The sequence below is a fragment of the Leuciscus leuciscus genome (assembly GCF_965113295.1).
Source record: "Leuciscus leuciscus genome assembly, chromosome: 21".
In the NCBI taxonomy this organism is placed as follows: domain Eukaryota; kingdom Metazoa; phylum Chordata; class Actinopteri; order Cypriniformes; family Leuciscidae; genus Leuciscus; species Leuciscus leuciscus.
The window spans coordinates 20,153,086-20,180,183 of NC_138745.1; the positions used below are offsets into that span (position 1 = coordinate 20,153,086).

At 40.5% G+C, this 27,098-nt stretch overlaps 2 protein-coding genes across 3 annotated transcripts; one reads left to right on the forward strand and one right to left on the reverse strand.

The window, feature by feature from the left end:
- Positions 1–356: 356 nt before the first annotated feature.
- Positions 357–19,648, reverse strand: tnrc6ba (trinucleotide repeat containing adaptor 6Ba). Of its 2 annotated transcripts, XM_082152513.1 has the most exons (22): positions 19,379–19,648; positions 18,183–18,270; positions 15,724–15,745; positions 13,902–14,252; positions 13,391–13,417; positions 10,472–13,270; positions 9,468–9,632; positions 9,167–9,339; positions 8,996–9,067; positions 8,462–8,668; positions 8,219–8,338; positions 7,812–7,955; positions 7,586–7,696; positions 6,277–6,478; positions 5,902–6,063; positions 5,625–5,792; positions 5,378–5,518; positions 4,251–4,343; positions 3,445–3,660; positions 3,227–3,297; positions 2,971–3,110; positions 357–2,435 (listed from the first exon to the last, which is right to left on the reverse strand). In XM_082152513.1, exons 2-22 carry the CDS (start codon positions 18,237–18,239, stop codon positions 1,868–1,870), a joined length of 6,009 nt encoding a protein of 2,002 aa, XP_082008639.1. In that variant the 5' UTR covers positions 18,240–18,270; positions 19,379–19,648; the 3' UTR covers positions 357–1,867. The 2 variants fall into 2 exon arrangements, with proteins under 2 accessions (XP_082008639.1, XP_082008640.1); XM_082152514.1 differs by lacking the exon at positions 13,391–13,417.
- On the forward strand, positions 18,279–23,942 carry LOC309485601 (putative endonuclease 4). Its single transcript, XM_082152521.1, has 8 exons — positions 18,279–18,969; positions 20,543–20,723; positions 21,106–21,315; positions 21,519–21,698; positions 21,810–21,941; positions 22,115–22,219; positions 23,563–23,692; positions 23,790–23,942. Exons 2-8 carry the CDS (start codon positions 20,549–20,551, stop codon positions 23,848–23,850), a joined length of 993 nt encoding a protein of 330 aa, XP_082008647.1. The 5' UTR covers positions 18,279–18,969; positions 20,543–20,548; the 3' UTR covers positions 23,851–23,942.
- Positions 23,943–27,098: the final 3,156 nt, after the last annotated feature.

Sequence of the window (27,098 nt, forward strand, 5' to 3'; positions counted from 1 at the left end):
GGAGGCCTCAAAACAACTAAAAATAAAGATATAAATCTATTTTTTACCCTTTATTTGAAAAAGCAGGGTTACCACTGTCTTAGATATATAATGAAGTCTGATATTAAAAGTGAGTCACGTGAAACAAAATTGTATAACTTGGATATTTTTATAAAGAATATAAAGCTTGAGAATCATTGGTCTATACTTATTTAACAAGGACCTAATTAGCTAGTTCATCTATTCGAAACAGGTTGTAAATAAAACAGTGACCCTTACAAACCTGAAATATTATAGTATAAAAGAGTGAATACTAGCATACATATATTAAACCGAATTGACAATATAAAGGAAAATTCACACAATTGACAACAAAATTAAATTCAACCTTTATTGTCTTGTTCTTTTTTTTAAATTAATTTTCTTTTGTAAAATCAGAAACAAAAAAAACCTGAACACGAGTGATAAAGCCCGCCTTAATTTATAATGGTACACAACAACAAAAATAAACAACTGGTAACTTTTGAGTGTTCCTAAAACACCCATCCAGCTCAGCTTGGTACAATAAGGTTTGGCATGTTTCATGTTTCAGTATGAATGCCTTCAGTTGGTTGCATCTTCTAAAAAAATCTTTTTCTTTATTATAATTATTGCAATTCAGACAATATATAAAACAAAAAAAGGCTGCTAAAACCACAACTTAAGAAATATTCATTAGTGCCAATGTTCTTGAACTTGCTGTCTACACTCTCTCTCATACACACACACAGCCACACCTGCATACATATCATGCACACATAGACATCAAACACCTGAAATAAGCTGTCACTCATACATTTACTCACCTCCCTAAATCCAGCACTGATCTTTGTAAATGCACCACGCTTGTTAATCTCTGGCTGCCACACATTCATCAATGCCTTGCAAACACTCTGAACGTCACCACCTTTACCTGGGACTTCACTCATGCGCAAACAGGCAGAAAGGGCACCTTGAACAGCTAAGTAACATCCAAGTGATCGTCATTATGACAACATACTCGATTAAGAAGAAAAAAAACGAGGTCAGCGTTTGGGAAAAAAACATTTCTGGATTTCACCATTTAAAAGAAAACAAAAGACAACGAGACACAGTTTGTCAGACATCAGAACAGTGTTTGAGTAATTTGAGTTTGCATGACAATGGGAGCCGTAACAACGTGAGCGTTCAACAAACATTGTATGATGCATATTTTTGTCCTTTTTTTTGTCTGGTTTCTCCTTTACAGTGCACGCCTGAGTGAGAGCGTCTCAGTATGCGAGTGTGATCTTTATGACCTCAAGGTTTAGGATTCATCCAGTTGAGTCAGTATTTAAGTCCAACTGTTTGCATGTCCTGTTCAAGTCTTGCATGAAGTCTTCATTTAAGGGTAAGAAGAAATGGGATGTGTTGGTGTGTGTGCGTGCGTGCGTGCGTATCTATCTGTACTGCTTTTCTTCCACACACTGCTCTTCCACGTTTCCATGTTGCGGAGATCGCATTATGGGGAGCTCGGAAACACTGCTCAGGTAAAAAATGACAGTGTTTACATTTGTAACCAGTGTCATCTATAGAATTTTGTCTTAATGCATTTTGCTAGGTTTCGTAATGCCTCTCAGCACTTGAGTGTTAATCTGCATCTGCTGTTTGAGTGCTTACCTTTCAATCTCGTCTACATAAGTGTTACGAATGTATACTAAATACTTGGATGTGTATGCAATATGCACCCTTCCGAGTAACAGAAGGCATGTAACGCAAATTGCTTGTATTCTGATTAATGTTCCTATATTCCTGCGTCTGTTTGTGATAATATAGGAGGATAACTAATATTTATATATTTGTTTTGTGTGTGCGCGTGTTGCTGCTTCAGTCAGATAGAGTCTGCGCCTCCACCCAGCAGGTCTCCAGGCAACAGCGCTGCAGGGCTGCTCATCTGGTGCCGATCTTCCATGGCTGGAGACCCCCATAGACTGCTGCTTGTGTACCCTGGAGTCATGCCGCCCCACAACCCTGCCCTGCCGGGATCAACACCCCCTGTGTTGCTGCCCACACTGCCGCCACCACCATTGCTGCTCCACTGGGCAAAAATGCTCAGGCCTGCTCCCTGGGCAGAGGTTGGGTCAGCTGAGTTGCCCGTACCATCTAAACTCTGCCAGGTAGTGCCAGAAGGCCCAGTTCCGCCGCCGTTGTTGCTTCCTCCTGCTGTCATACTTCCCACTCCGGCCCGTTCTCGCTCGCCACCCCCAGCGCTGATTGTACCCACAGCCCCGGCCCCCGATGATCCCGTCACGCCCGCCGGCCCGGAGACGGCCCCACCACCGGCCCCGCCACCTCCGCTGCCACTTCCACCAGATCCCGCCTGGGAATGTGCAAAATAGCGAGCAACCTCCTCCTCACTCACGAACTCGGCCAGGATTGTGGTGTTGCCCAAAACACACCTAGGGTGAAAATTGCACAGATTACAGATAGGAAGAAATCTACAATGTATGGAAGCCCATTTCTGCCACACAGTAAAACAAAATATTGAAATCGGTCATTTCAGCTCTGTTTGTCAATTGTGACTATACATACACATCTCAAAAATTAACTTTACTACTTGTAATTGGTCCTTTATTTCTTGTATTGCCACTATTTCTCACAATTGTGACATTTTCTCACAAAGAAACTTTTACGCAACTGCACCTTTGTTTCTAGTAAATGTGCCTTACTTATTTTGTAATTGTGACATTATATCTCTCATTGTAACTTTCTTGCAATTAGTTTCTCATAATTGCGATCTTCTCACAATATGACTTATTTTAAACGCTCACAAAAATACCTTTTTATCTTTTACTCTGAGGTGGGAACAGGTTTTCATAACAAGGAGCTAAAATGTGAAAAATTCAAATTCTATGGGGAAAAAATATTATTATTTACTATCACCACCATTATATTGATGGATCTGGGTCAGGATATGGTTTTTTAGACACTTACATGTGAAGTGCGCTCTGGGCTTTGGCTGCTTCTTGGCGAGTACTGTAGCGAATCAGAGCACTACCTTGGGTCAAACCAAGGTGAAAGGTCAAAAGCGGCCCATGCTGCATACAGATAGTCCGCAAAGTGGAGCCATCAATCTGCAGAGAACAAATGATACACATCAATGCATTGCAATTTGAGAAATCAATGGAAAAACAACAGAAAATGTGTCTATTTCAAAAAGACAAATTGCAACAATGCATAACATGGATACCTGAGGGGTAAGATTACTCAACACCAGCCAGCAGCTCCCCTTAGAGGCTCCTCCATCACTCCACGCAGAACCTACATAAATCGAGAGACCATTTATGATGTGGTCGCTTAATAAAAGTGAAAGCAGGTTGAATTTACTTGAGTGAATGTCTAAATAGTGCTTTAATTAATACTTGTGATTTTCATTAATGTTTTTCATTTTCTAAGTTGTGGTATTACCAGGCCCAAATCTGTTTTCGTGGCCGCCTCCAGAGCCACCCCAGCCTCTACCCAATCGTGGGCCTCCTCCCGCCCAGGGAGAAACGGAGGGCTGCTTCTGATGGGACAGTCCAGGAGGTGGGCGTGGCAGATGAGAGCTGTTGCGATTTGTCTTCCAAGGCTTGTTGTGCCCTATGGGCTCAGGTGGCCAGCTGGGCTTGTAGTCTGTGTACTTAGCTGTGAGAGCAGGAAATAAAGCACAACATATTCAGAGAGTTGAAACTGGAAAGAAAAAAACTAAATGATGGAATTCAGTACAGAGCTAAACAAATGGAGCTTTTCTACTGCATGGTACGGCTCACTTTGGGGGGTTTTCCACTGTGTACAGTACCTAATACTTTTTTTAGTACCACCTCGGTTGAGGTTCCAAACGAGCCGTACCGATATTAAAATGTGACGTGTAAACATTGCAGATCACTGATTGGTAAGAGAGAATCGTCATTGGATTTATGACACAAGACACCAAACCCGCTTAGATTTAAATAGTCAGCAACAGCCAGCGCAGTATCATTTGTTCGTACAACTTTTTCAAACGACTTGCTTTAAACGACCGTCGCAAAAAGGAAAAGGCTGTATCGTGGTCTGTAGATGAGGTGGCGGCGCAACTATAACGATCAGTTTATAAAAATAAAAGCAAACCGAGCCAAAGTAAAGCGAGCTGAGCTGCACCACGCAGTGGAAATGCGCCAAAATGAGGTCGTATGGGGCTTCTCTGAAAGCAAAAAAAAAAAAAAGCGACATCTAGTGAAAAGAGTGCTTGGTTTTACCTGGGTTGTGTGCATTGTTGAGGGGGCTCTCTGAGGCACTGTAGGGCCAGGCACCAGGTGAAGGCAGCAAGGTGTTGAGGGAGGGATTTGATTCTATGCCAAAAAAAGCAAAATGCAAAATACACGAGTTGTTTGTTAATATTTAAATGAATATGTAAATGACTTCTAAAATTCTAAGCTTAGAGCTCTATGTATGTGTCTGTGCTAGAGGAACTACCCTTGAAAGAAGAAATCAATGTTATCATAAACGACCAGTCAAAGGTTTAGACCCTCTTGACTGAAAGAACAATTCTTATGATCTTAGAAAACCATTTGAAATAAATGATTAAGCTTCTAGCTAATTACTCACCTTGATGTTGCTCCAAACCCGTAAGATTTGGTTTCATCTTCAGAACACAAATGAAGATGAAATCTGAGAGATTTCTGTTCCTCCATTATCAGTCTACGCATCTACAACTTTGATGCTTTAAAAAGTTTGTAAAACTAATCCATATTAATTGAGTGGTTTAGTCTGAATTTTCTGAAGAGACACGGTCGCTTTATCCACCTTATTTTTCAGGTAAGAGCGGGCGTGGCCATTTGTAATTATATTGTGTCTGGCTTCCAGAGTCACTCACTTTCAGCTATTTATAGCTGTACGAAACACTACGAGCATAACGAGCTGCTTGATTTTGCAACATGGTATTTCATAACATATGCGATGCACTAGTTTATGATCGAATCAGAAAAAAGAATGCACAAGCATGTTTTCACCAGAGAGAAATTGCAGATCGTAAGCAAACTTAAGACGCTGCGAAGACATTACACGTCACATTCTGATGTCACGGGTCTATAAGAGATGTGTGAACGCACGCACAGATTCCAGATGTAAATTAACCAAAATCTAACGATCCCGGGACAAATCCCAGGATACATGTATTTTCCGGGAAGTGTCAGTTGCGTAGACTGTCAAAGGAGGGGCAGAAAGCTCTCAGATTTCTTCAAAAATATCTTCATTTGTGTTCCGAAGATGAATGAAAGTCTTACGGGTTTGGAATGACACGAGGGTGAGTAATTAATGACAGAATTTTCATTTTCGGGTGAACTATCCCTGTAAATTCTTGAAATCAGTTTTGTAGACAATGTACCTGTGTTGTCTCTTAGCAATTGGTGCTCAGTGTCATTGAGGCTTGACATCGATGAGCCTAGCATACTTCCAGGTGTCATGTAGGGATCAGATTCAGGGTCCACACTCTGAATTCCTTTCCAAGGCACTCCTGGTTGGAACTCTGAAGTGAAAATCACATTTCAATTCATTATGGATGTATTCACAAGTAATGAAGATTAAAATGTTTTTTTGTTTTTTTTTATGTTTAGATGTGAACCACTGTTTACCTGGAGGCCAGCTAGATGTGCCAGTCTTGGTGCCCATCTTGTTTCCAGGACTTCTGTGCCAGTGATCTGATGGCCCTTGAGGAGGCACACCTAAACCCTCACCTCCCAGCATTTCATACTGGGAATATGGGGAACCACCTCTCATTTTGAGAGGAGCAGCAATAGGACCTATATATCGAAAGAAAACAAGCACTTACAGTCAAACTTGTATCAGACTTAGTAAATAAACTCCTTTGTATAACTCAATTTTGTATGTGTCACAAAAAAAGTAATGCACCATTTTTATGGAGAGTGCTATCAGGAGGTGAGGGGGATGGGGAATGACCTTCCATCATCCACTTGAAACGAGACTGCTGCCCCCCACTCTCTTTAAGCCCAGCTGGGCCACCAACCATGGGACCCAATTCCAGACCGGAGAGGCTCACTCCAGGCCCAAACCCTTCAAGACAAAGAATGGGACAGAAAAAGGCATATTACAAAAAAACAAAAAACACATCATCAAGTTCCCACATGCATTGACACTAGTGGTCGATCGATATATAGCTAAGGATGATATATCTGCTGATATTTTTCAGCATTTTTCTATTTGGTTGACAAGTGTCTGAAGACCATATCGGAAAAATGGATATGAAAACGATATGAAAGATCTCACCAGAATAAGTTCCTTGTGTTTTCTGATGCAGGTCTGCAACAGATCCCGCCAAGCCAGGGTGTGAGATGGCGTCCGACATTGGCATCTTTGGGCCACTCCCACCAAGGTGAGAAGGAGAAAGTTTGGAGCCGCCCACTGTACCTCCCAAATGTTGCTGCTGCTGCTGTCTCTGCTGCTGAAGAACAGCCATGATTCTGGCAAGCTGGAGAAAAAAAAAACTGATTCAACAACAGCAGCAATTCTTAGGCAACTCATTTTGTTCATATGTCCACAATTGTGGAGGGTTAAACCCCAATCCTCATTTCATTTTCACATTACAAACGGGTGACAACAAACAGCATCTTGCTATTTGACTTTAAACTACAGCATCACCTCGTGTCACAAATCCACACAAATATTGAGTCTTATAAATATTGAGTTTATATGGATGGAAGCAAAAGGCTATTTGCCAGTCTGCTTCTTTAAAAAAAAAAGTTACGTGAATAAGTAATATAACAGTATAAAAGCTGCAATGATTCCAAAAATGGGTGATTTTAAACATATGGGGTATTGAACAATATTAGTTATTGACTATACAGAATGAAGACTATGATAAGCAGCAAATAGTAACTAACAAAAGACAATTTCTTCTATATTCTGAGTTATACAAATCATCTTACAAAACAGACTTTTCAGCCCTCTAAAATTGCTATATGGAGATGTAAAGAAGCATTAGGCTATAGGGTAAATGTTGTAAATGGAGAATTATGTCAGACCAATGTGAAACCAGTACGTAGAATATAAAGTGAAATAACAATCGTAATTACAACTTATAACATTTTCTGAGAGCTCTGGAAATTTAAAACTGCAGAGGATTTAAGAGTAAAATAAAGTTAAGCAGTTATTTGATTTAAACCTATAATTGACTATTATTAATGTCTTAATAATGCAAGAAAAATAAAACAAGAAAAATTAAAATAAATGACAGATATACAGTTTAATGTAGCTAGCACAGAGATACTATCTAATGCCCCTCTAAATAAACTATAATTTCATCAATAAGGCATTTGCATAAAGACTGTTACTTTTTGTTTTGTGATTTTGTCTATTGATTACTCATTTTTCATAGATTTGTTTTGGCATTAATAGTACTGCCATAGAAACAATTCAGAGTCCGAGGAGTAGAGTATAACATCCCGGGTTGTCTTCTAGCAATTAAGGCAATTGGTCTTCCTGTGAACGGACCCAATTAAGTTCTAATACCTTTTGGCAGTAACTAGTCTCTTGGATACTGTCCTATTTGCAAAAAAAAAAGAGGTGAAGACCGTACCTGTTGGGGGTCTGCTTGTTGACGTATGTTTGGGGGGAACTTGCGCTGGTTCTGCAGCAGCTGCTGCTGCTGTTGTTGCTGCGGTTGCTGTTGCAGAAGCAGTTGACAGGCCTGCAAGAAAGCACAAGTCAAAACTTCAAAAGAAAAAACAAACAGAACTCTAGGGAGTGTATTGTGAGTCTGGCCTGCTAGATGAAGTACTGTGCATGCAACGGGAGTTACCCACCAGCTGGAACTGAATATGAGGGGGATAGATGCTGCTGAGCATGGCAATGTGCTGTGGGGAAAGCTGTGGAGTAAAGATGCCTCCTCCAACACCTCCAACACCTCCACTGGGAGGAGGCATCTGTTTCAGCACAGAGCCTGGCACCTGCAGCAAAAATAAGTTAGTTCTATAACAAAAATCACTTTTGACTTGCAATGCAGCCAGCTGCATTGCTTTAGTTGACAATTTATCTTAAAAACAATGTGGAATCCCATTGCGCATAATCAGTGCACAGTACTTTTGAGAATTTTTATTTATTTTTTTTAACCTCAACAAAATGTCCACCACTATAATGACCATATGTCAACATAACAGTTGTGCAAACTACTGAAGTAATATTAAATAATAGATGCAGTATTATCAAGTACCTGAGGTGACAGGAACTGATGAGGCACTTGCGCTCGTACTGATGGGTTGATGGGCGGCACCCCTGGTTGGTGCCTGGACTGTGCCATCCCTCCACCGCTACTAAACAACTGACCACTCGCCTAAGGAAAAAGATAGAGGGATGGAAAAACAGCTAATTAAAGTGACCGCAAAGATACAGATTAAAGAGGTCAAAATTAAATGAAGGGCTAACGAAACACCATTTACAGAGGAGATGCAAATACCTTGTCATAGTAAGGCCCAGGTTCACAAGCCCCCACCTCTTTGGAACCAGGTGAACGGAAGACTGCTCCTACTCCCCCTCCACGTCCTCCTTTACGCATCTCTCCATTGTACTCATTCAAACCTATACCACGCTTTTCTCCTTCCATCTTTTTGTCCTGTGGAGGACCAGGGGCCAGATCCAAGGAATGACCACTGGGGTCCTCTCCCTAATAACAAATATCCACATTGGTAAACCTCATAAACCAAACCTTACTTAAACGTGTTGATAAAAATGAATGATATCTTAGTGAGCAATATACTATTCACTAAAATCTGGGAAATTCAATGATTATTAAAGCTAGCAATGAAATTAAAGCTGATAATTTTTATATTTTTTAGGCCAAAATTTGAATCAGTGCATTCTTAAAATGTAGCAATTTCTAGCAATTTCCTTTTTTCAATTGTTCAATTTCAATTTCAAATGTTTATTTGCAAAAATTTAAGATCCTAAATCTATATTATCTAAGACCAATTTTTTTTCCATAATTTCTTACCAGAACCCCCATGTTTGAAAACTGTCTTGTCATTGGGTTCATCCAAGAGTCTCCTGCACCCTTCATGGAGCCCTGAAGAAAATTAGATGGAACACTCAGTAACTAGTAAGCATAAGCAACTTAAATTGCAGATCTGCATGAATATTGAACCTAGCCTGACCACTGACATACCTTGTTGCCTTTCTTTGCTCCCCAGCCTCCAGAGTTGTAGGAGGAGCTGCTGCCTTGGGAACCTGCACTGTTCCATACACCACCACTCTCATCCTCCTCCTCCCAGCTGGAGTGACGTGAAGCACTTACTGAGCCCTCTCCTTCACCCCAACCTTCTTGCATAGACTTTGAACCTGTAAAAATAAAACATCCCTTTAAAAAGTTCAGAAGTATGCATACATTCAGGATCAGGTTTTAATTCAAAACACATTCATTTATTCAGAACACCATCATCACTAGGACAAAAATTATCCAGACTCACCAGACTTCACTGGATTGGGGGAGGGATCCCCCCAACCTGACGCCTTGCCAGTGTCATCAGAGTCGCCCCAAGCAGTGGGCGCATTAGTAGGTTTACCCCACGCTGCAGTACCGTTGTCCACACATGGACTGGAAGGAGAGCCATTACCTCCCCATCCAGAAGAAGCTAAAAGATAAACAAAGGAAATGCTTTAATAAATACAGTTCTATGGTATGCTACATGAAAGTGAAACAATAGGGGCTTTCGCACCAGGTAGTTCTAGGAACTAGCCACCAGGGTGGTTCCCCGAGAACTAATGGTTCCCCTAGGAACGTTTTCCTGGTTACATTCGCACCGCCAATAGGAACTCTGAAGTGACGTAAGCCGCGCCTGTTGTTGCGACTTATTTTGACGGTGCGGAGGACCTTTATTTTGATGGCGCTAACAATGCCAGAGGCTGATCATATAGTGCTGATCACATTCTCCATGTTCATTAGTTTACGTTCTGTCTAACAGTCCTGTCTATTACGTTATTAGAACTGTTGTACATAGAAAGCGTATGCTGTGTGGTTGATGTCCAGTGTTGCTAGCTGAGCAGAAATACATAATCATGATTCGCTTAGTTTGTGGAGTAAATATATAGGCTATAATTTGTGCGTTTACACAGCTTTTTAAAAAATGTCAGGTGCTGGCGTTTCGTGCGTTCGGCCAATCAGCGTACACTAATGTCACTGGTAGTTCCTGTAGTGCTGGTTTAGACCCTACTCTGAAGTAGGAGCTAAATTAGTTCCTCCAAAAGGAGTTCCTAGACCTAAAATCGTTACTAGTTCCTGCGGTGCGAACACGCTAAAATCCGGGTACTTCCGCCTCTAGTTCTAGGAACTATGAAAAGGTTCCTCTGTTGCGAACGCCCCTTAAGATCATATCTAATGTCACTCTTTTAAAATAAAAAATGCAGCTTTTTGAGGAGTTTTGATGTTTCACAAAGGGTTAAAAAAAGCACTGAAAAAGCCTAAGTGACTTACCTATTCCAGGCCCCTTGCTTGTTGACTGTGCAAGGTTCATATCCCTATTCCCGAGGCTTGCTGGAATTCTTGCAGGTGGCTGCTGTTGCAAGGTTGGGGGTCCCTGCTGAGGGGGCACTGATTGTGCCTGGCCAGATGGGGCATTGTTCTTATCCCACAAGTTGACACTTTTGTGGTTGTAGTTGATGGGGTCACCCCAAGCAGATGTTCCATCATCAATCTCCATTTTCCTGCTGATGGACTGTGGAGAAGGCTCCTCCCAACCGCTGGGCTCTGAAGTGTCTCCAGGGGCACTGGAAAGTTGGGGTATAGGCCCTGATGTCCACCCTGAACTTTGGCTCTGGGCTGAAGGACCTGGCGGTCTTCCCCAGCTTCCTTGCATGGCCCCCGTTTCTACCGACTGACACTGCTGAGGCTGTGATTGTTGTTGCTGCTGCTGCTGTGCCGGGCCTTTCTGCGAGGCCGAATGGCTGTTTGGCATCTGTGACGGGTGCATCTTCCCACCCCAGCCTTGGTGAGATTTTCCACCCTTTTCTCCACCACCTCCAGCTCCCCACGTCCCTCTAGAAGCTCCCTCATCCCAATTACCCCATGTACCCACTTCTGAGGCCCCACTAGTACCTCCACCACCCTTCCCATCCCCCCAACCCCCACTGCAAGTTTTGGGCTCATTATCTGCCCAGTCATTGTTGCCTCCCGGCCCCCAATTGCCTGCATCCACCCGTCCAATATCTTTCCATCCGCCCGTTCTTTTCTCCTCCTGACTGTCTCCCCAGCCACTTCCTCCAGTTGTTGGAGTACCCTGTGTTTGGATATCCCCCCACCCACCTGATGAGCTCCCTGCTCTACGCCACTCATGTCCCTCACTGTCCCAACCTTTCCCTGGGCCTTCTGATGAAGCAGTCCCTCCCCAACCCCCGGATGGCTTGCCCTGCCCAACAGCTGAACTACCTCCTCCACCTCCAGATTGTGAGACACCAGGGTTTTGGATATTGACACCCAAGGGTGGAGGGCCTCTGGCATGCAAAGAAGAGCTGCTGTTGCTACTACTGTTGTCCCAACCTTCACCACGTGAAATAGCGGATGGTCCGAGGATGGAGTTTGAGTTCAAGTTGGCATTCAGAGTTGCACCTTGGAGCAGAGGGGAGGAAGATGGATCAGTAGTTGTGGTGCCAGTAGAACCAGCGTACGGTTGGGCGCGGGCAGGTGCACTCATTGTAGAAGAGGAGTTTGCCCCACCTGGCGCTGGTGCTCCACCGCCTGTCTCCAAATCCCATGCCACATTCTGACGGATTTGCGTCTGACCCCAACCAGAGTTGGACAGCACTCTGGGGTCCAGGTCAGACCGGCTAAGCAGATTCTGTAAGGCCACTTCAGGGTTGGGAGGCTGATGAGTGCGGTGGTGGCCATGGCGCTGATTGCCACTTTTGGAGTTTCCTCCGCCACTGGAGGATGAGGTACCTCCCCCACCTTTGCTACCCTGGCCTCCCCACTCACTCGAGTCCCCTGCTCCAACATCCCCAACTCCTTTCTGATTGTCCCAAGCTCTTGTCATAGTTGAAGGTGTGGAGGTAGAAGTCGTCTGGTTGCCGACACTACCGCCGCTGCTGCTGCTGTTACTGCTCGAGCCATTTTTCCCATCTGGATTGCTGACACTCCCAACCCCACTGGATGCCCCCCAATCCCCAACCAACATATGGTCCCCACCCCACGCTCCCTGAGATACCCCGGGGGTCTGACCACCACTTCCTTTTCCCCACGCACTTGCCCCTGTCAAATCTCCTCGATCGTCCTGGCTGGATAAACCCCACGCCTTCCCGCCTTCGGCAGACACAGAGCTCCCCCCTGCTCCATCCTCCCAAGATTCAGTCCTTGAGGCACCCGTTTTGGAGTTTGAGGGGAAAGGCTGAGCTCTCCACAATGATGAGCTGGTGGAGGAGGAAGAGGAAGCTGAACCGTCCCCTCCACCTGTGCTTCCACAGTCCATGTCAGCCCCCTCTGCCACCCCTGTGTTTTTTGGTCCTGCTCCTGGTTCCAGTGCTGCGCCACCCCACTCTCCACTGGATGGCTCTCTGTCTCTGGATTGCATTTGGTGAAGTTGGTGCTGATGAGAGGCTTGATTCACAGAAAGAGAGTTGCTGGCAGACAAAGATGAGCTTTGGAGGGAAGAGGAGCCCCCCTCTGTTGCAACTGTCCCAGCCCCTTCCTGTACCAGGGCTGGCCAAGCAGAGGGATTGGCATTAGGGGTAAAATTGGCACCTGGAATCCCACAGCTGACACCAAAGGAGCTATCGGAGCTCCCTGGGACAGGGACAGCTTTGGATATGGGGGGCAATGAGCCTGCTGCTACTGCATTCCCCCCTATGAGTTCATGGGAGGATGAAGCCCAAACACTACCAGACTGCATACATTCATTGGGTGAACCAGAGGATGTGGGTGGGGAGGGGCTGCCGGAATTGACTCCTTTCCTCCCGTTCCCTCCTCCCAGAACTTTCGCTTGCTGCTGGATATGCCTCTCAACCCATGAGGTGCTGCAATTCATAAACCCACTACTGTCTGCACCTCCGGTACCTGCTGTATCCCCCGCCTTTGACCCATCCCCAGCAGCAATACTAGGCCATTCCTCCAGGTCTGACCGGTCCACTATCACCTTTTCCCTGCCCTGAGAGAGGGGTTGGCTGCCAGAGCTGGTCCCCCACATGGAATTTGCATAATTTGAAGAAGAAGCAGCGAGTGATGAGGAGGATGATGTATGGGGCAGTGAGAGAGCAGCTGGACCCAAAGGGCCCTGGCTTGGATCTGTAAACAAAATACAAAATTATTTATGAACCTGCCAGACTATTTTCTATATGTAAATAAACCAAACCAATATGCTACAAACAGGGATAGTTCACCCCAAAAAATTCATCAATCACTCACCCATGTGATTCCAAACCTGCATGACTTCTGTGAAACACAAAAGAAGATATTTTGAAGAACTGCATTTTCATGAATTTTCATTTTTGGGTGAACTATCCCTTTATATATCCTGTGAGTCATTTTGCTAAACAAAATCCTCTCTCCAAAGATATATTAGCAATTCAGATCACACAAAATTATTTGCAGGCAGAAAGTGTTTTTGATTAGCTAGTTTTCTGATAAAAAAAAAAAGGGAAAAAAAAGAAGACCACTCCCCCTGACTATTTAGTGTAATTTAAACAGCCTAGGTTAGTCTTCCGACATCTCAGGTACCAGGGATATTTTATGCATGGTATTCAAAGATAATTGCTTAGAGCACCTTCAACATATATCCTCTGTGCTGCTGCATAAAATAAGTTAGCTTATAGAAGACAAGAAGGCTAAATATCATGAAGTACATGCACAAGTATATAAGTCAGGTATAAAGTTTCACTATCTCTGTTATTAATATTATTCAATTGATGATTCTTACCTGAGGCCGAAGTCACTGTTTCATTGGGGCTGTCTCCCCCGCTGTTGCCTCCCCCCAGCAGCATGGAGGACAGTGGTGGCTGGCCCCTCTTCAGTAGCACTTTCTGGTCCGGCTGGGAACGGAATCGAGGGGGCACTTCACGGGGCATGTAGCGCTGGGAATTCTGTGTGCCGGGGGAGGGCTGTCCGTTGGCCACCGCCGGCCGCTTAGCATTGTTCCCACCCTGAGGGAGGGCGCCAGCAGCCGGGGTGGCAGCGGATGGGGTTGAAGAGGGGACGGGGCCAGGGCTGGGGAAAGTTGAGTTGGGGGTGGCAGGAGACTGTGCAGATGGAGGCTTGGTCAATTCTGGCACTGTGTAGTGGAAAATTTAGGAGCAAATGAGAGCAGAACTGCAGAAAAGCTACATTAAGGTAAAGGAAAGAATAAATGGATTTTACACATTAAAAAGCTGACACACTTTTTCATTTCATGTTTGTTTGTCAGCACAATGACACATTGTCTCTGTAACTTTCAGGATATCAGCACAACAGTACAAACAAAAAAGATGAAAAATAGCATTAAAAATGCCAAAACTATCTTAGATAGTTTTCTTTCATGCAACATTAGTCAAGGGCTTGATCTCTGTCATTCATAATTTAATAACAGGTCAGGCATCATCTTCTTTAGATAAAATTAGGAGGACTTGGGAGGAAGATCTTAGCAGACCACTCTCGGATGACACATGGGACCGTGTCCACTCATCATCAGTGTGTGCTCAGCACTTATTCAGTTCAAAGTAGTACAAAGAGCTCATATGTCAAAAGTTAAATTAGTTCAAATGTTCCTTGGTACTAGTCCCATGTGTAACATGTCAATGTGCTGAGGGTTCACTAGTTCATATTCAGGACATGCCCTAAATTAAGGCGCTTTGGTGATCTGCATTTGACACTCTTTCATCGGTTCTCCACACCGGTTAAGAGCCAGATGCCCTGGTGGCATTATTTGAAGTTGCCCCAGAAGAGTCATGGTTATTAACATCAATGTGTAAAGTCCTTGCTTTTTCTTCCTTGTTAGCATGCAGAGCATTACTACTAAAGTGTAAGGAGGCTGCTCCACCCACTCGCACCCAGTGGATCAGAGATATAATGTCTTGTCTTTGCCTTGAAAAGATAAGGTACTCATTAAGAGGATCAGAAAAACAATTCCTTGATTATTTCTAAAGGCTGATTTATACTTCTGCGTCGGACCTACGCCGGAGCCTCTACACTGTAGGCAACGCGTTGGTTTTCATTTAAACTTCTGCGTCGTTGTCCGCGTTGACGTGCAATTACACATGCAGTGGGAGCATGTGAAACCCGAGGGAGGGGTTCTAGCAGACCAATCACAGTGCTTGCGTCCACGTAGAATTGATGCGTTGTTACATTTTTGGAGATGTGCACGTCAGGGTACGCGTTCTACACGCGAGTTCGACGCAGAAGTATAAATTGGGCTTATATAACGCCCTATTATTGACTGTACTTCTCTCTGTTAAAACCTAAATCGATGCCAAACCAGTGTTTTTAATATATCTTATTTTTTGTTTCTTTTTACATTAAGTGTGTGCTCCTATATACATATAGGTGAGAGTTTATGTGTGTAGGTATGCATGTATATACTACTTTTCAATTTTGAATTATTATAGAAATCATTGGTCAGCATGGATGTAATCCCACAGATTTGTTGGTGAGGGTTGGGGGATAGTTGAATCTGATTTGTTAAAAAAAAAACTAATTTTAAAGTTTTGAGAAAAAAAATGCCAAAACTATAACAAAACACACTTTAAAAGACAACAGAATGTAGTTACCTTTATTTTTTTGCTCTGCAACCTGAAACAAAAGGGGGGAAAAGTGTCACTATTGTTGACAATGGATATTTAAATTCTCAAAGTACAGAACAATATTTGCTGGGATGATTCATGAAATGTATTCATTCTTAGATTTGTGCCAAGCAGATCTTCATGACAGATAACATGATGCTGTTGAATGACTGATTCTGATTGGCTGCTGATTATTTTTCTATAACTATTTTAGCTATTGCAAAGAGCATTAAAGGGTTAGTTCCCCCAAAAATTTAAATTCTGTCATTAATTACTCACCCTCATGTCGTTCCAAACTCGTAAGACCTTTGTTCATCTTCGGAACACAAATAACAACATTTTTGATGAAATCCGATAGCTCAGAGGGGCTCCACTGACACGCATTCACGAGAGCACCACGACGCATGCGCATTTTTTTTATAGTTTCCTGTGACGCTATTATGAATGTAGATAATAGTTAATAGTTGAATACATTATGATCATCTGTATGTGTATGTTGTTATTGTTCTGTTATGCAAAAAATAATACAAGCAGAGGAAGACGCACACGATGTCACGCATGCGTCGTGGTGCTCTCGTGAACGCGCGTCGGAGTCTGATACAGAAGAGAAGAAATGACTGAATAAGGACGATTTTTTTTTTTAAGTATTCTCGTCGCTTCATAAAATTAAGGTTGATCCAATGTAGTCACATGGACTAGCTATTTTAACAATGTCTTTCCTACCTTTTTGGGCCTTAATTAAATAAATAGCTGTCAATGGAGCCCCTCTGAGCCATTGGATTTCATCAAAAATATCATAATTTATGTTCCGAAGATGAACGAAGGTCTTACGGGTTTGGAACGACATGAGGGTGAGTAATTAATGACAGAATTTTCATTTTTGGGTGAACTATCCCTTCAAGGTCTATTCACACCAAGGATGATAACTATTCGGGATGTGTGAGACTAGCGGACTAGTCGATTAAAAGATACTGCTGCTGCTAGTTGACTTGGAAATACTAGTCGTTTACTTTACTTCTTTTTGTACATTTAATGTTTTGCTTTAGCTTTTTACAAAGGCTACGTTTAAATTACCGTCACGATAATGTTACATCTTAAAATTAATATATGATTTTGAAAAGTGTATCTGCAGCGGAAAACAAACTCATTTCATTTTTACCTCAGATTCTGCAGGCGTTCTTTTCTTTGTGGCGCTCGCGGTAGGTTCAGAGAAACTTCCACTCGGAAGATGAGCAAGGTGAGGCAGTATTTTGAAAGCCTACATAAAACTTTTCCATTTTCTTCTGCCATGTCAAACTTGTATAACAATTAAGCTGGCTTAGGTCATAGGCTTGTTATACTACTGGTTATGAGGGACAATACAGTATGACATTTTATATTGGATTAAAAGAAAAACATTATGAATGAAACTTAGGCTACTTGACACTTGAACAGTTGCAATATCATCATCCTAACCTATAGTTGGCAGTACACGTCAAGCTTTTCTTGCAATTTTGTCGCCCATCATTTTTGTTATTGAGAGGAAAGCGCACAGCACATATTTACATAATCGTCTAAACAGCGCTCTCATCAGTATGGATGTCGGGATGTTTGTTAACAGTATAGCGTTGCGAAGGTATTTCAAACTCCTTTTTATCCATTAGCAAACAACAAAAAAGACCTTCACTGTAAGTAGATCACAAAATTAATCTTTGCTAACTCTTTCTTCTCCTTTGTTCTTAACTTTGATGTTTATGGTGCATTTAGGCTATGTATTGGGTTCGTAACTTCATTAAAACAATATCTGAACTCCATAACCTAAGACCTAGGCTATTGCTTATTTAACATATTCTCAAACCAGCATATCACAACGAGCATTCTGGATACTGAGCGAGTGGAGAGGAATCTTTAGAAAGGCGCTCTCCACTACGGAGGAAGTATTACCGCTCCGCTCACATGCTCTGAAATAAACTGAATATTATCATCTGTTGGTGTGGACGCTAATATAGTTACCATCATCTTTATAGAAATCATTCTTGGTGTGAATGGCCCTTTACAGCCTACCACAGCAAAAGAACAATGAAAACGAAGCAAATAAACTACAGAAAAATAGAAGACGATGACAATTTCAAATGTTTCTGCTATTACTTTTACTGTCTCTCCCTCTGTCCCACACATAAAAAATGGGTCGTTAATCCAATAACTGCTTAGTACAAGCCCACATCACTAGTTCCAATTCGCTTTGAAAAACTAGTAATGGAGGCTTGGATGACTTTCAAAAAAAATGTATGTCAAATCAGTGGTGTAAGAAAGTAGTTCTACACACATAAGCTGAAAAATTTACTCTGGGACACTGAATTATTGAAAATTAATGCACACCTGCCGCATTAATTACCATCACAGGGTGCATTAATTTACTATAATTTAACAATCCAAAATAATTCATTAATACATAATATAACAAATACCTTCTGTGAGGCTTCCCGTTTCCTTTTATCTTCCTTTTTCCTTTTCTTGTCTTCCATGAACTGCTGTTCCCTTTCCTGATGCTCCTTTCTACAAACGATATGGAGCTCATTATACTGTTTAAAAACAATATGGTTCAACTGTAAAACCTTCTCAAGGATATATAGACCTTTTCTGTCTAATCCGGAGTACGCAGTTACAAGGATCGGTAAAATGTACAGTTTTTGATGAGTATCACCTTCAACCAGTCCAGGCACTAGAGGTGCTGCCTTGTTACCAAACCAAATGCATAACAGCGGCACCATTCACATGATCATACCAGCACACTGTACACGTAACTTCAAAGGAATGTTGGTTATAGGGTCAACCTGAGTTTGCGTGTGTCATGTAATAAATCGGATGCCCCTTAAAATCATACTGTGATCGTGGTAATGGGAGAAATTATTGCTGTAATCTGTCTGCGAGCCTGCAGTTGGCAGGCAGGGCAGTTTCGGACAGGCGCTCCGTTCACCCGCCCATTTCCTCCGGAGCAATATACGATAATACATACATTACATTAGTCAGCTATCCGAACGATTCGTGAAAAAAACAACTGTTTAAACGGCAATAACTGAAATAATGCGTTAACTCGTATGCTTTAGTGGTGCTGCCAAATCTTGTTACCGAGTTAGCTAACGTTAGTTTGTTAGCAGAAGAAAATGACATCCTAACCGTAAAACTGGTAATTTCGTTAAATTCCCCCTGAAGCCGTCGATTAATTGCATACGGATAGCAACACAAATCAAATGGGTAAGCAACCGTCAAAACAAGACATGCACAAATATGCATTTGATCAAAAATGGGGAGCAACAGCAATAGACTATGAGTCGGGATACATTGCCCACCAAAACCATAAAGCAAACGCATATGTGTTTTCATTTAATGCAATCATTATCCACGTCAATTAGTACAGACTAAATAAAAACGAGTATGTTTTTACGACCGACCAGCGGAAAGCTAAACCTGCAAACAAGTAGATGCTAACTAGCTGGCTGGCTAATTTAACTAGCAATCGAGCTAGTGGCTAACAGATGTCGACGAGGAAAAACTGTATCACACATAAATACTTTCACGAAACTGCGGTTTTTCAAATGCATATTACTGCCATTGGTAGCAAATAACATTTTATATAAGTTGTTTTTTAAAACAAAGCACTTACCTCAGGAATTACATGCACCGCAGCTAGTCTTCTAGCTACAGCTAAAGTGCTTAAGTGCGAATTTCTGGGTCTTGAGGCAACGTGAAATACAATACTCCATCAAAATCTAATAGCTAGTCATGAAAACACTCCTTCTATTGTTTTTAAATATGAAATACGATAATGTAAACGAAAGAGGCGGAATCTATGTTTAAAGCGCTGTAAAGTCAGTTGGTTGACGGTCGGCCATTTTACTGCTCGTTGTGAATGTGTGTGTCTGGACAGGTCTGACGGAAGGGGGGCAGTCGAGGGAGATTTTTGACCTTCAATATTAAAAGTCCAATACCTCTTTATTTGGCCGTTCTTATAATAAAACAATGCACTATTTATTGTGAGATCTAGCTCTTTTGGAATGGTTGTTCATATACGGTCACATAGCCTACTGTTTCTCTTTCAACGTCAGTTAAATGGCTACTTCAGTCTATCCTTTCAAATTTCACATTAGATAATGTTTTAGTCCTGGGATTTTCTTTTTTTGTATAAACATCCATTTTTATAATATACAGTAAAAAAATATATAAAGACAACATGTTTTTAGAATTAAATAATTGACTTTTATGTTGCCATTGTAATGAAGCTTTTATCTGAAGCTTTTTCTACCCTCTGTTATATAAAATTGTCCATAGGATAAAATAATTTGTAATTTCATTCTTTCTTTCTTTCTTTCTTTCTTTCTTTCTTTCTTTCTTTCTTTCTTTCTTTCTTTTTTATAGAAAGCAGAAGGAAACAAAAATAATGTCAAATTCCGTAATGTTAACTTTAACCTTCTGAAGTTTTCCACTGAATTTTGGAAAAATTCCAAAAATTTTCTAGGGGTGCCCGGATCCAATGTTGAAAGCTCCTATCTTAGTATCATCTCCAGAGTAAAATATTATTTGAAATGTATAATGTCAGATCACAAATGACCTGCCCTAATATAAAAGTAGCCAAAATCAGTTTAAATATAGAGTATTTGAAAAAAAATCTTTGTTTTTATTGCATTATAAATCTCTGAGGTAAACTGCACATCAATTTTTGGTTCAGGATTAATAATATTTTCATCAGTCTAGATTTACCACATTATATTTGGTTGTTTATTATTCATAGTTTTAAGTATGTCTAATCACATGCTTATTCTTGATTTAGAAAAATATGGCCTCACGAAGAAAAGGCAAGAGGAGAAAGACTGAGGCGGTTACTGAAACAAAGGAGCTACAACATTCTGATGCAGAACTATCAGATGAGAGCAGCAGAGAAGAAGAGATGGCACAGAAAAGAAAGATAAAGGCAAATAAAAAATACATAGGCGCTCACGTCTCAGTATCAGGTGAACAAAGATGCTTTATTTTGAGTGCAGTGTTTGCGCTGAATGCATATCAATATTCTTCCAAAAATGAAAAAGTTGTCATCATTTACTCACCCTCATGTTGTTCCAAACCTGTATGAGTTTCTTTCTTCTGTTGAACACAAAAGAAGATATTTTGAAGATTGTCGGTAACCAGACAGGTGACGGCACCCATTGACTTCCATGGTATTTTATTTCTTACTATGGAAGTCAATGGGTGCCATCAACTACCTGGTTACGAACATTCTTTAAAATATCTTCTCTTGTATTCAACAGAAGAAAGAAATTCATACAGGTTTGGAACAACATGAGGGTGAGGAAGTAGTTACAAAATTTTCATTTTTGTGTGAACTATTTCTTTAAGGAGGAATATGGAAAGCAGTCGAATCAAGTGTGACCATGGGAGGTCATGCTTTTGCCCTTTTCTTGGGCTCCCAGCGCTCCTGGACCAGACCAGCCCTTGATCCAGCTGCTGCAGTTAAATTTCAAAAAGCCTGTGCTCAACATGGCTTCGATCCGATACACATCCTTCCACATGGATCTTATTTGATGAACTGCGGTTCCCCTAAAGAAGGTTTGTGCGCTGACTGTTCCCGCTCTGGTTGTGTGTATCCACCAAATACTGATTATTTAAAGATGAATCCACAAGGTTGGCATATTTAAAAAAACAGCTCAGCTGATTTAGTCAATATCTAGTCAGTAATTAATACTAGGCTGCATATGTTTTGTATATAAGTCTGAATGTCAAATCAAATGACTCTGCATGTTGTAATCCAGATGTGTTCAGTAAGAGCAAGTCTATGCTTGTGGATGAACTGAGTCGCTGCAGTGCACTGGGCCTCAGCCAGTTTAACTTTCACCCTGGAGCTTCTTTGGACTCCAGCCCTGAGAAATGCATGGAGAAAATTGCCCAAGCTATTAACCACGCACACCAGCAAACCCCTGCCGTCATTACAGGTCAACTATACAACCGTGATGATTTGTAGAAAATGTGCGATTGTGTTCATGCTTTCTGGTGAATTTAGCTGGATTATATTCTTTCTTTTGCTCTTTCTTTTCTCTCAATAGTGCTTGAAAACATGAGTGGTCAGGGGAGCACTGTAGGTGGGCAGTTCAGTGAACTGAGAAGCATAATAGACCGGGTGCGTGACAAGGCACGTGTCGGGGTGTGTCTGGACACTTGCCATGCTTTTGCAGCAGGTACGGTGTGAAGTCCCATAGATATTACCACAAATTATTTGGAAAAATATAAATTTGGTACAAAGATCAAAAGTATGAGTTAACATGACAAACCTTAACTTTTTTGACTTTAAGATAGCTCTGCTGATTAAATGTATAACTTATTTGAGATGAGATGATACTCTTCTGTTTAGGCTATGACATTTCACCACCTGGAGGAGTAAAGAACATGCTTGATGAATTTGACCGTGTGGTTGGGTTGCATTATTTGAGAGCCGTTCATTTAAATGACTCTAAAGGTATGCAGCATTCGTTTGGTCTTGTCAATATAAAGTGCTTCAGGAATTATGTGTTTTTGTTGGCCAAAATCTGAAAACGAGTTCATATTTTTGTTATTAATAGCATGTCCGGTTCCATTGTCCTGAAGGCAATGGGGTTTCGGTTAATTGCCTGAAATAAGGTCTGTGGTGAACACAAGTTCAAGAAATGTTCACGTTTTATTCTGCGACATGTATACATCAGTATTAAGTCCCCTTGAGATTTAACTCATTAAAAAACGTTTTATTACAAGAAAAAAAAGGAGAAATTCTTCAAAATTTCAAATTTTTCAAGAACTACAGCAAAAGCCAGTGTGATGCAAGAAAATATAATATTTTTTCATCAATATTTATGAGAAAATGTATTTGAATATATCATTAGATGAAATGTATACGAACAAATATGTGAACTACCAGTATGAACTCCACTGACTTCAATGGATTTAATTAAATTCATTTCAAACTTATATCTAAAAACTTTTCATTTGTACTTGCATCAACTTTTACTTTAATGTGAAAAAATTATGATGATTAACAGCTTTAATCCTAATCTCATTTTCATGCTGCAATGGTTCATCAATAGGTGGCAGCAAAGTGAAATGTGGACTTTTTCTTTTCCAAACTGTCTTTCCTTTTTCAAATTTAGACTATATTTGGTCTATGGTCTATTTTTTTTCAGAATTATTTTTGGTGCATGCACAGGCATTTTTATAAACAAAATGCAACCCCAGTGGGAAGGGAAAAAAGAATTGTATACTAGTATTTGGCAGTTCCGAATTCAGCATGTTACTAACAAGTGGCTAAATGGGACTATAGAGAATGTCTGGGACATTAAACGTCATCACGCTGAACAGGAAAATTCATCTACTCACTAGTCCCCTTTTACAGCCTAAAACTAAAACTATCTAACTCAGACATTCAGGGAAAATGTTTTTGAAAGTGATGTTATTGTCATGTGACTGTGGTGTCATTCATTTTAGCCTACGTTTAGCTTTTTACATTTGTCGAATGTATAGGCTTTAAAAATCATAAAAGTTCTGTTCATTTGTGAAGATTATATTATGAAAAATTGGTGTTGACAAAAATTAATAAAATGCAATAATCCAAAAGCCAATGGAAAAATCCTATAGGATTTTTGTAGGGGGAACCTGGATGAAACTGTGTTGGCCTTCAAAAATACATCATCACTGTAGCACTCTTTTGCTGTAATTGGTTGTGCAATGACAGTGTGTCAAGTTTAGCCAATATGAATATTCCATATATATTATATATATATTTAGTAACATTGTTACTTCTTTTGAGATTGTGTAATTTGTCTTTAAAAGGAACATTAGGCAGCCATCTGGACCGCCATGAAGACATTGGACGTGGCCAAATAGGTATTACTGCTTTCCGAGAAATAGTGAATGAACCTCGACTGGATAATATCCCTCTGATTCTAGAAACACCCGGTCGGTAAGTTTCTGGTTGGAAAAACAAAATTTGTTGCGAAATGCGAATTAAATGAACCGACAACATTGACTTGCATTTTATCTGCGACCTCTCTTTCTAGCCCAGGCTTTGAGTATGCTGAACAGATAGAGCTCCTTTACTCCCTTTGTGAAAAAAGGTGAAGAATTACACATCTGCTGAGTGCCAGCCTCCTTGGCACCAAAGGAAGTTATTATTGTAAAAAAGCATAATAAACATTGCCCAGATTATGTAAGTCTGCATCTTATTAATTGAGCATTTAATGAGATCTCCATTTGATTTTAAGATCCTTTCATGTTTCTAGAAATACTGTTGTTTTTGGTCACAGTTTTCTCTTTTTTTTTTTTTTTTTATTAAATAAGCTGATTTTTAATTTAGTCTTCATATCAGTATTTTGAACAGTTCCTAAGATTCTGCTGATTATGGAGTTATAAACATTTTGACCATAAGAGGGAGCCAGGAACCAGGATTTGGACACATATGTCAGGAGTGGCGACTGCAATCTTATCTTGTCTCTTCAGCAGTGTTACGTTAGTTTTGAGTTTAGTTTTCTTAATACTTCTGAATGAGCTTTTATTTGTATATTTTTCAGTTTTTGTGTTCATTTTATTTAGTTAAGGATAATAACCTTGCTCTTCAATGCTGTAAATATTTAGCCTTTTCTCCACCTTATCTTTCTCCACCATATCTTTCTCATCAGTTAGAGTTAAAGGGACCTTAATTTGTTGTTAATTTGTTGACTATGTTCACACGTCACCCCAGGCCCAAGTCCCATCTCAGGTGCAGCTGTTCTCAACTCTACACTTCCACAGCCCACTATTAGCTGGACCACACAAGAATGCCATGCAGTCTTGCAAAAACAAATTTTTAGAGAGGCTGCCATCTAGAAACCTATAGAAGTGGTTTTTGACTTTTAAAGTAGCAGTAGGAAGGATGTTTTAGAGTGTGAATTTATACAGGAAGACAAAAGTGCCTTGCATTGGAATCTGCTACTCTTTGCCAGCCAACAGGAAATATCAGTCAGGGAGTTAATAAACCACAGGGCGAACATAGGTTTTGAAACTTAATCATAAGACAGTGTAGCCTATGAATTAATATGTATTCATATCACCGAGATGTTCTGTGTTTTGTTTTAGTTTCTCTCCAATTCATCTAAGATAAAACATTTGGTATGCAAATGGCATGAGAAATTTTCAATTCTCATTAGGTTTTCCTTCTTAAACATAACCTGAAATTAAACTTTTGACTATTAAAGCTAATTAATAGAGCCTGAGGTATAAAGGTCTGTTATACTTTGAGTTAAATACTCTGTTCAAAATTCTATAAACCGGTATGTAATATGTAATTTCCTCAAATTTTTAGGCATACACTATTCAGTTTACCTTAAAATCAGCTGAAGGCAAAGCCAAAGAAGAACAAACAACTTGGAGGCTGCAGGACTTCTGCTAAGTTACTGTTTGAACAGTAGTTTCCCCCATGTTGCACATTTGCTGGGATCTGTCAGGATAAAATGTTTTGGTTTAAAACATTTTTTTTGAAAATCCTTTGGGGGCCTGTGGTGGTTTTCGTTAGCTGTGTGAAATTAAAATGACGGTTATCGAGTGTCCTTAAGAACTGCAAATGCTAATGTTTTGGTGTGTGCGTGTAACATCAGGCTTAGCAAAGCCTCACTCCAACAGACTGAAAGCCTTGTGAGTCAGACGACGCAGTGCCAGATGAGCAAAATCTATGGACCACACAGTCTTTTTCTACTGCGTTTCTCATAAATCACAAACCAACTGCAATTCCTCTGATTTAGTTTTAATGTTTGTGCAAGATTTATTTAAAATGTGGAACCACATGAATGTGCATCCCTTGCCTTGCATTCTCAGCAAACACATTTAATGAGGTAACCATTTAAAGGTGCAGTTAGTAAAATAGCTGTATATGGCTTCGAATGCATCTCCGCTGCTGACCCTTACTGAGGAATTTTCCGGAGTGGTGGCTGGGCATAGAGCCACGGAGCGACAGGCCTTCAAACACAGCAGCCCAGCGGCCGCAGGCTCCAGCCTGGTCCTCCAAGAGCCCTGTTACTCTGGTAACCACATAACATCCAGATAGTCTGTGTGTGCTGGTGGATATTTACTTTCCTGAATTTCAGCTGAAGGATGCTGGATATTATGATATCCAAAGGACTAAATCAAAGGAATAAAAACTAGTCATATTTTGCTTTAATCACTAATAATTCAGCGTCCACTCAATTGCCACCATAATGACTTGACCAGTGATTCTCAACCCACTGTCCAACACAATATTCGAAGATAAGATATTTTGGCTAAGATATTTCTGCTATAATTATGACAGTACACTTTTATTCAAACTTTTTTATTAACAGAAATTAGGAGTACACTGTAAAAAAAAAAAAAAATTGTTGGTTTAACTTTACTAAGTAAGTAACCTGGTTGCCTTAAAAATTTAAGTTCATTGAAATTAAAGAATTTAGTTAATAAAATGAAGGAGATTGGTTTAATCAACAGAAACTCAAAATATTATGTTATCTGAACCACATTTACATTTACATTTATTCATTTAGCTGACGCTTCTATCCAAAGCGACTTACAATTGCTATATATGTCAGAGGTCACACGCCTCTGGAGCAACTAGGGGTTAAGTGTCTTGCTCAGGGACACATTGGTGTCTCACAGTGGATTCGAACCCGGGTCTCTCACACCAAAGGCATGTGTCTTATCCATTGCGCCACTACCACCCCTGAACCACATAAATGATCTAAGTTGATTTGACAAAAGAAAAAATGTGATAGCAAATCATGAAAATATATTTTTTTTTACAGTGATATTCAGTTAATTAAACCGTTTGTTTTGTTCTTCTGTAAAATTCAAGATGATATCAATTAAAATAATTAGTAGATTTATAGATAAAGTGTGTGTGTGTGTGCGTGCGTGCGTGCGTGCGTGTGTGTGTGTGTGTGTGTGTGTGTGTTTCAGCATTTTATTTAAGTTAACTTTTAGAAGTTTGCTGAGGCAACTTTCAAAAGGGCCATGGATGGCTTCAAATTATTTAATTACATTGAGAACAACTGGTCTAGACTATTTATTTATTTATTTTACAGTTCCATTGTTATTATTCTGAATAGTGAGAAATTCCTATTTAATTATCTTTACCAACGTACAGTATTTGTAATTAAAAAAAAGTATATATATATATATATGTTTTATATTTTAACATTTCTTCATTACAATAATAGACATAATTTATTTATAGCAAAATAAATTCTTTTTTTTTCTTTTCAGTTGTAAATCCCTATTGCTGAAATTTGATATTAAATGATTTGAGCAGTGGGGATTTACACCTGAAAAGACAAAAACATCTGAAAGCTAGTCTTGGATTACTT

Coding starts and splice junctions, on each gene's coding strand:
- tnrc6ba (XM_082152513.1), bottom strand. CDS start 18,239: ATGGAAGACAAGAAAAGGAAAAAGGAAGATAAAAGGAAACGGGAAGCC. Junction 15,746..18,182: donor AACGGGAAGCCTCACAGAAG/GTATTTGTTATA, acceptor CTTTTGTTTCAG/GTTGCAGAGCAAAAAAATAA. Junction 6,064..6,276: donor AACACAAGGAACTTATTCTG/GTGAGATCTTTC, acceptor TTTGTCTTGAAG/GGTTTGGGCCTGGAGTGAGC.
- LOC309485601 (XM_082152521.1), top strand. CDS start 20,549: ATGGCCTCACGAAGAAAAGGCAAGAGGAGAAAGACTGAGGCGGTTACT. Junction 21,699..21,809: donor AACCCCTGCCGTCATTACAG/GTCAACTATACA, acceptor TTCTCTCAATAG/TGCTTGAAAACATGAGTGGT. Junction 22,220..23,562: donor TCATTTAAATGACTCTAAAG/GTATGCAGCATT, acceptor TGTCTTTAAAAG/GAACATTAGGCAGCCATCTG.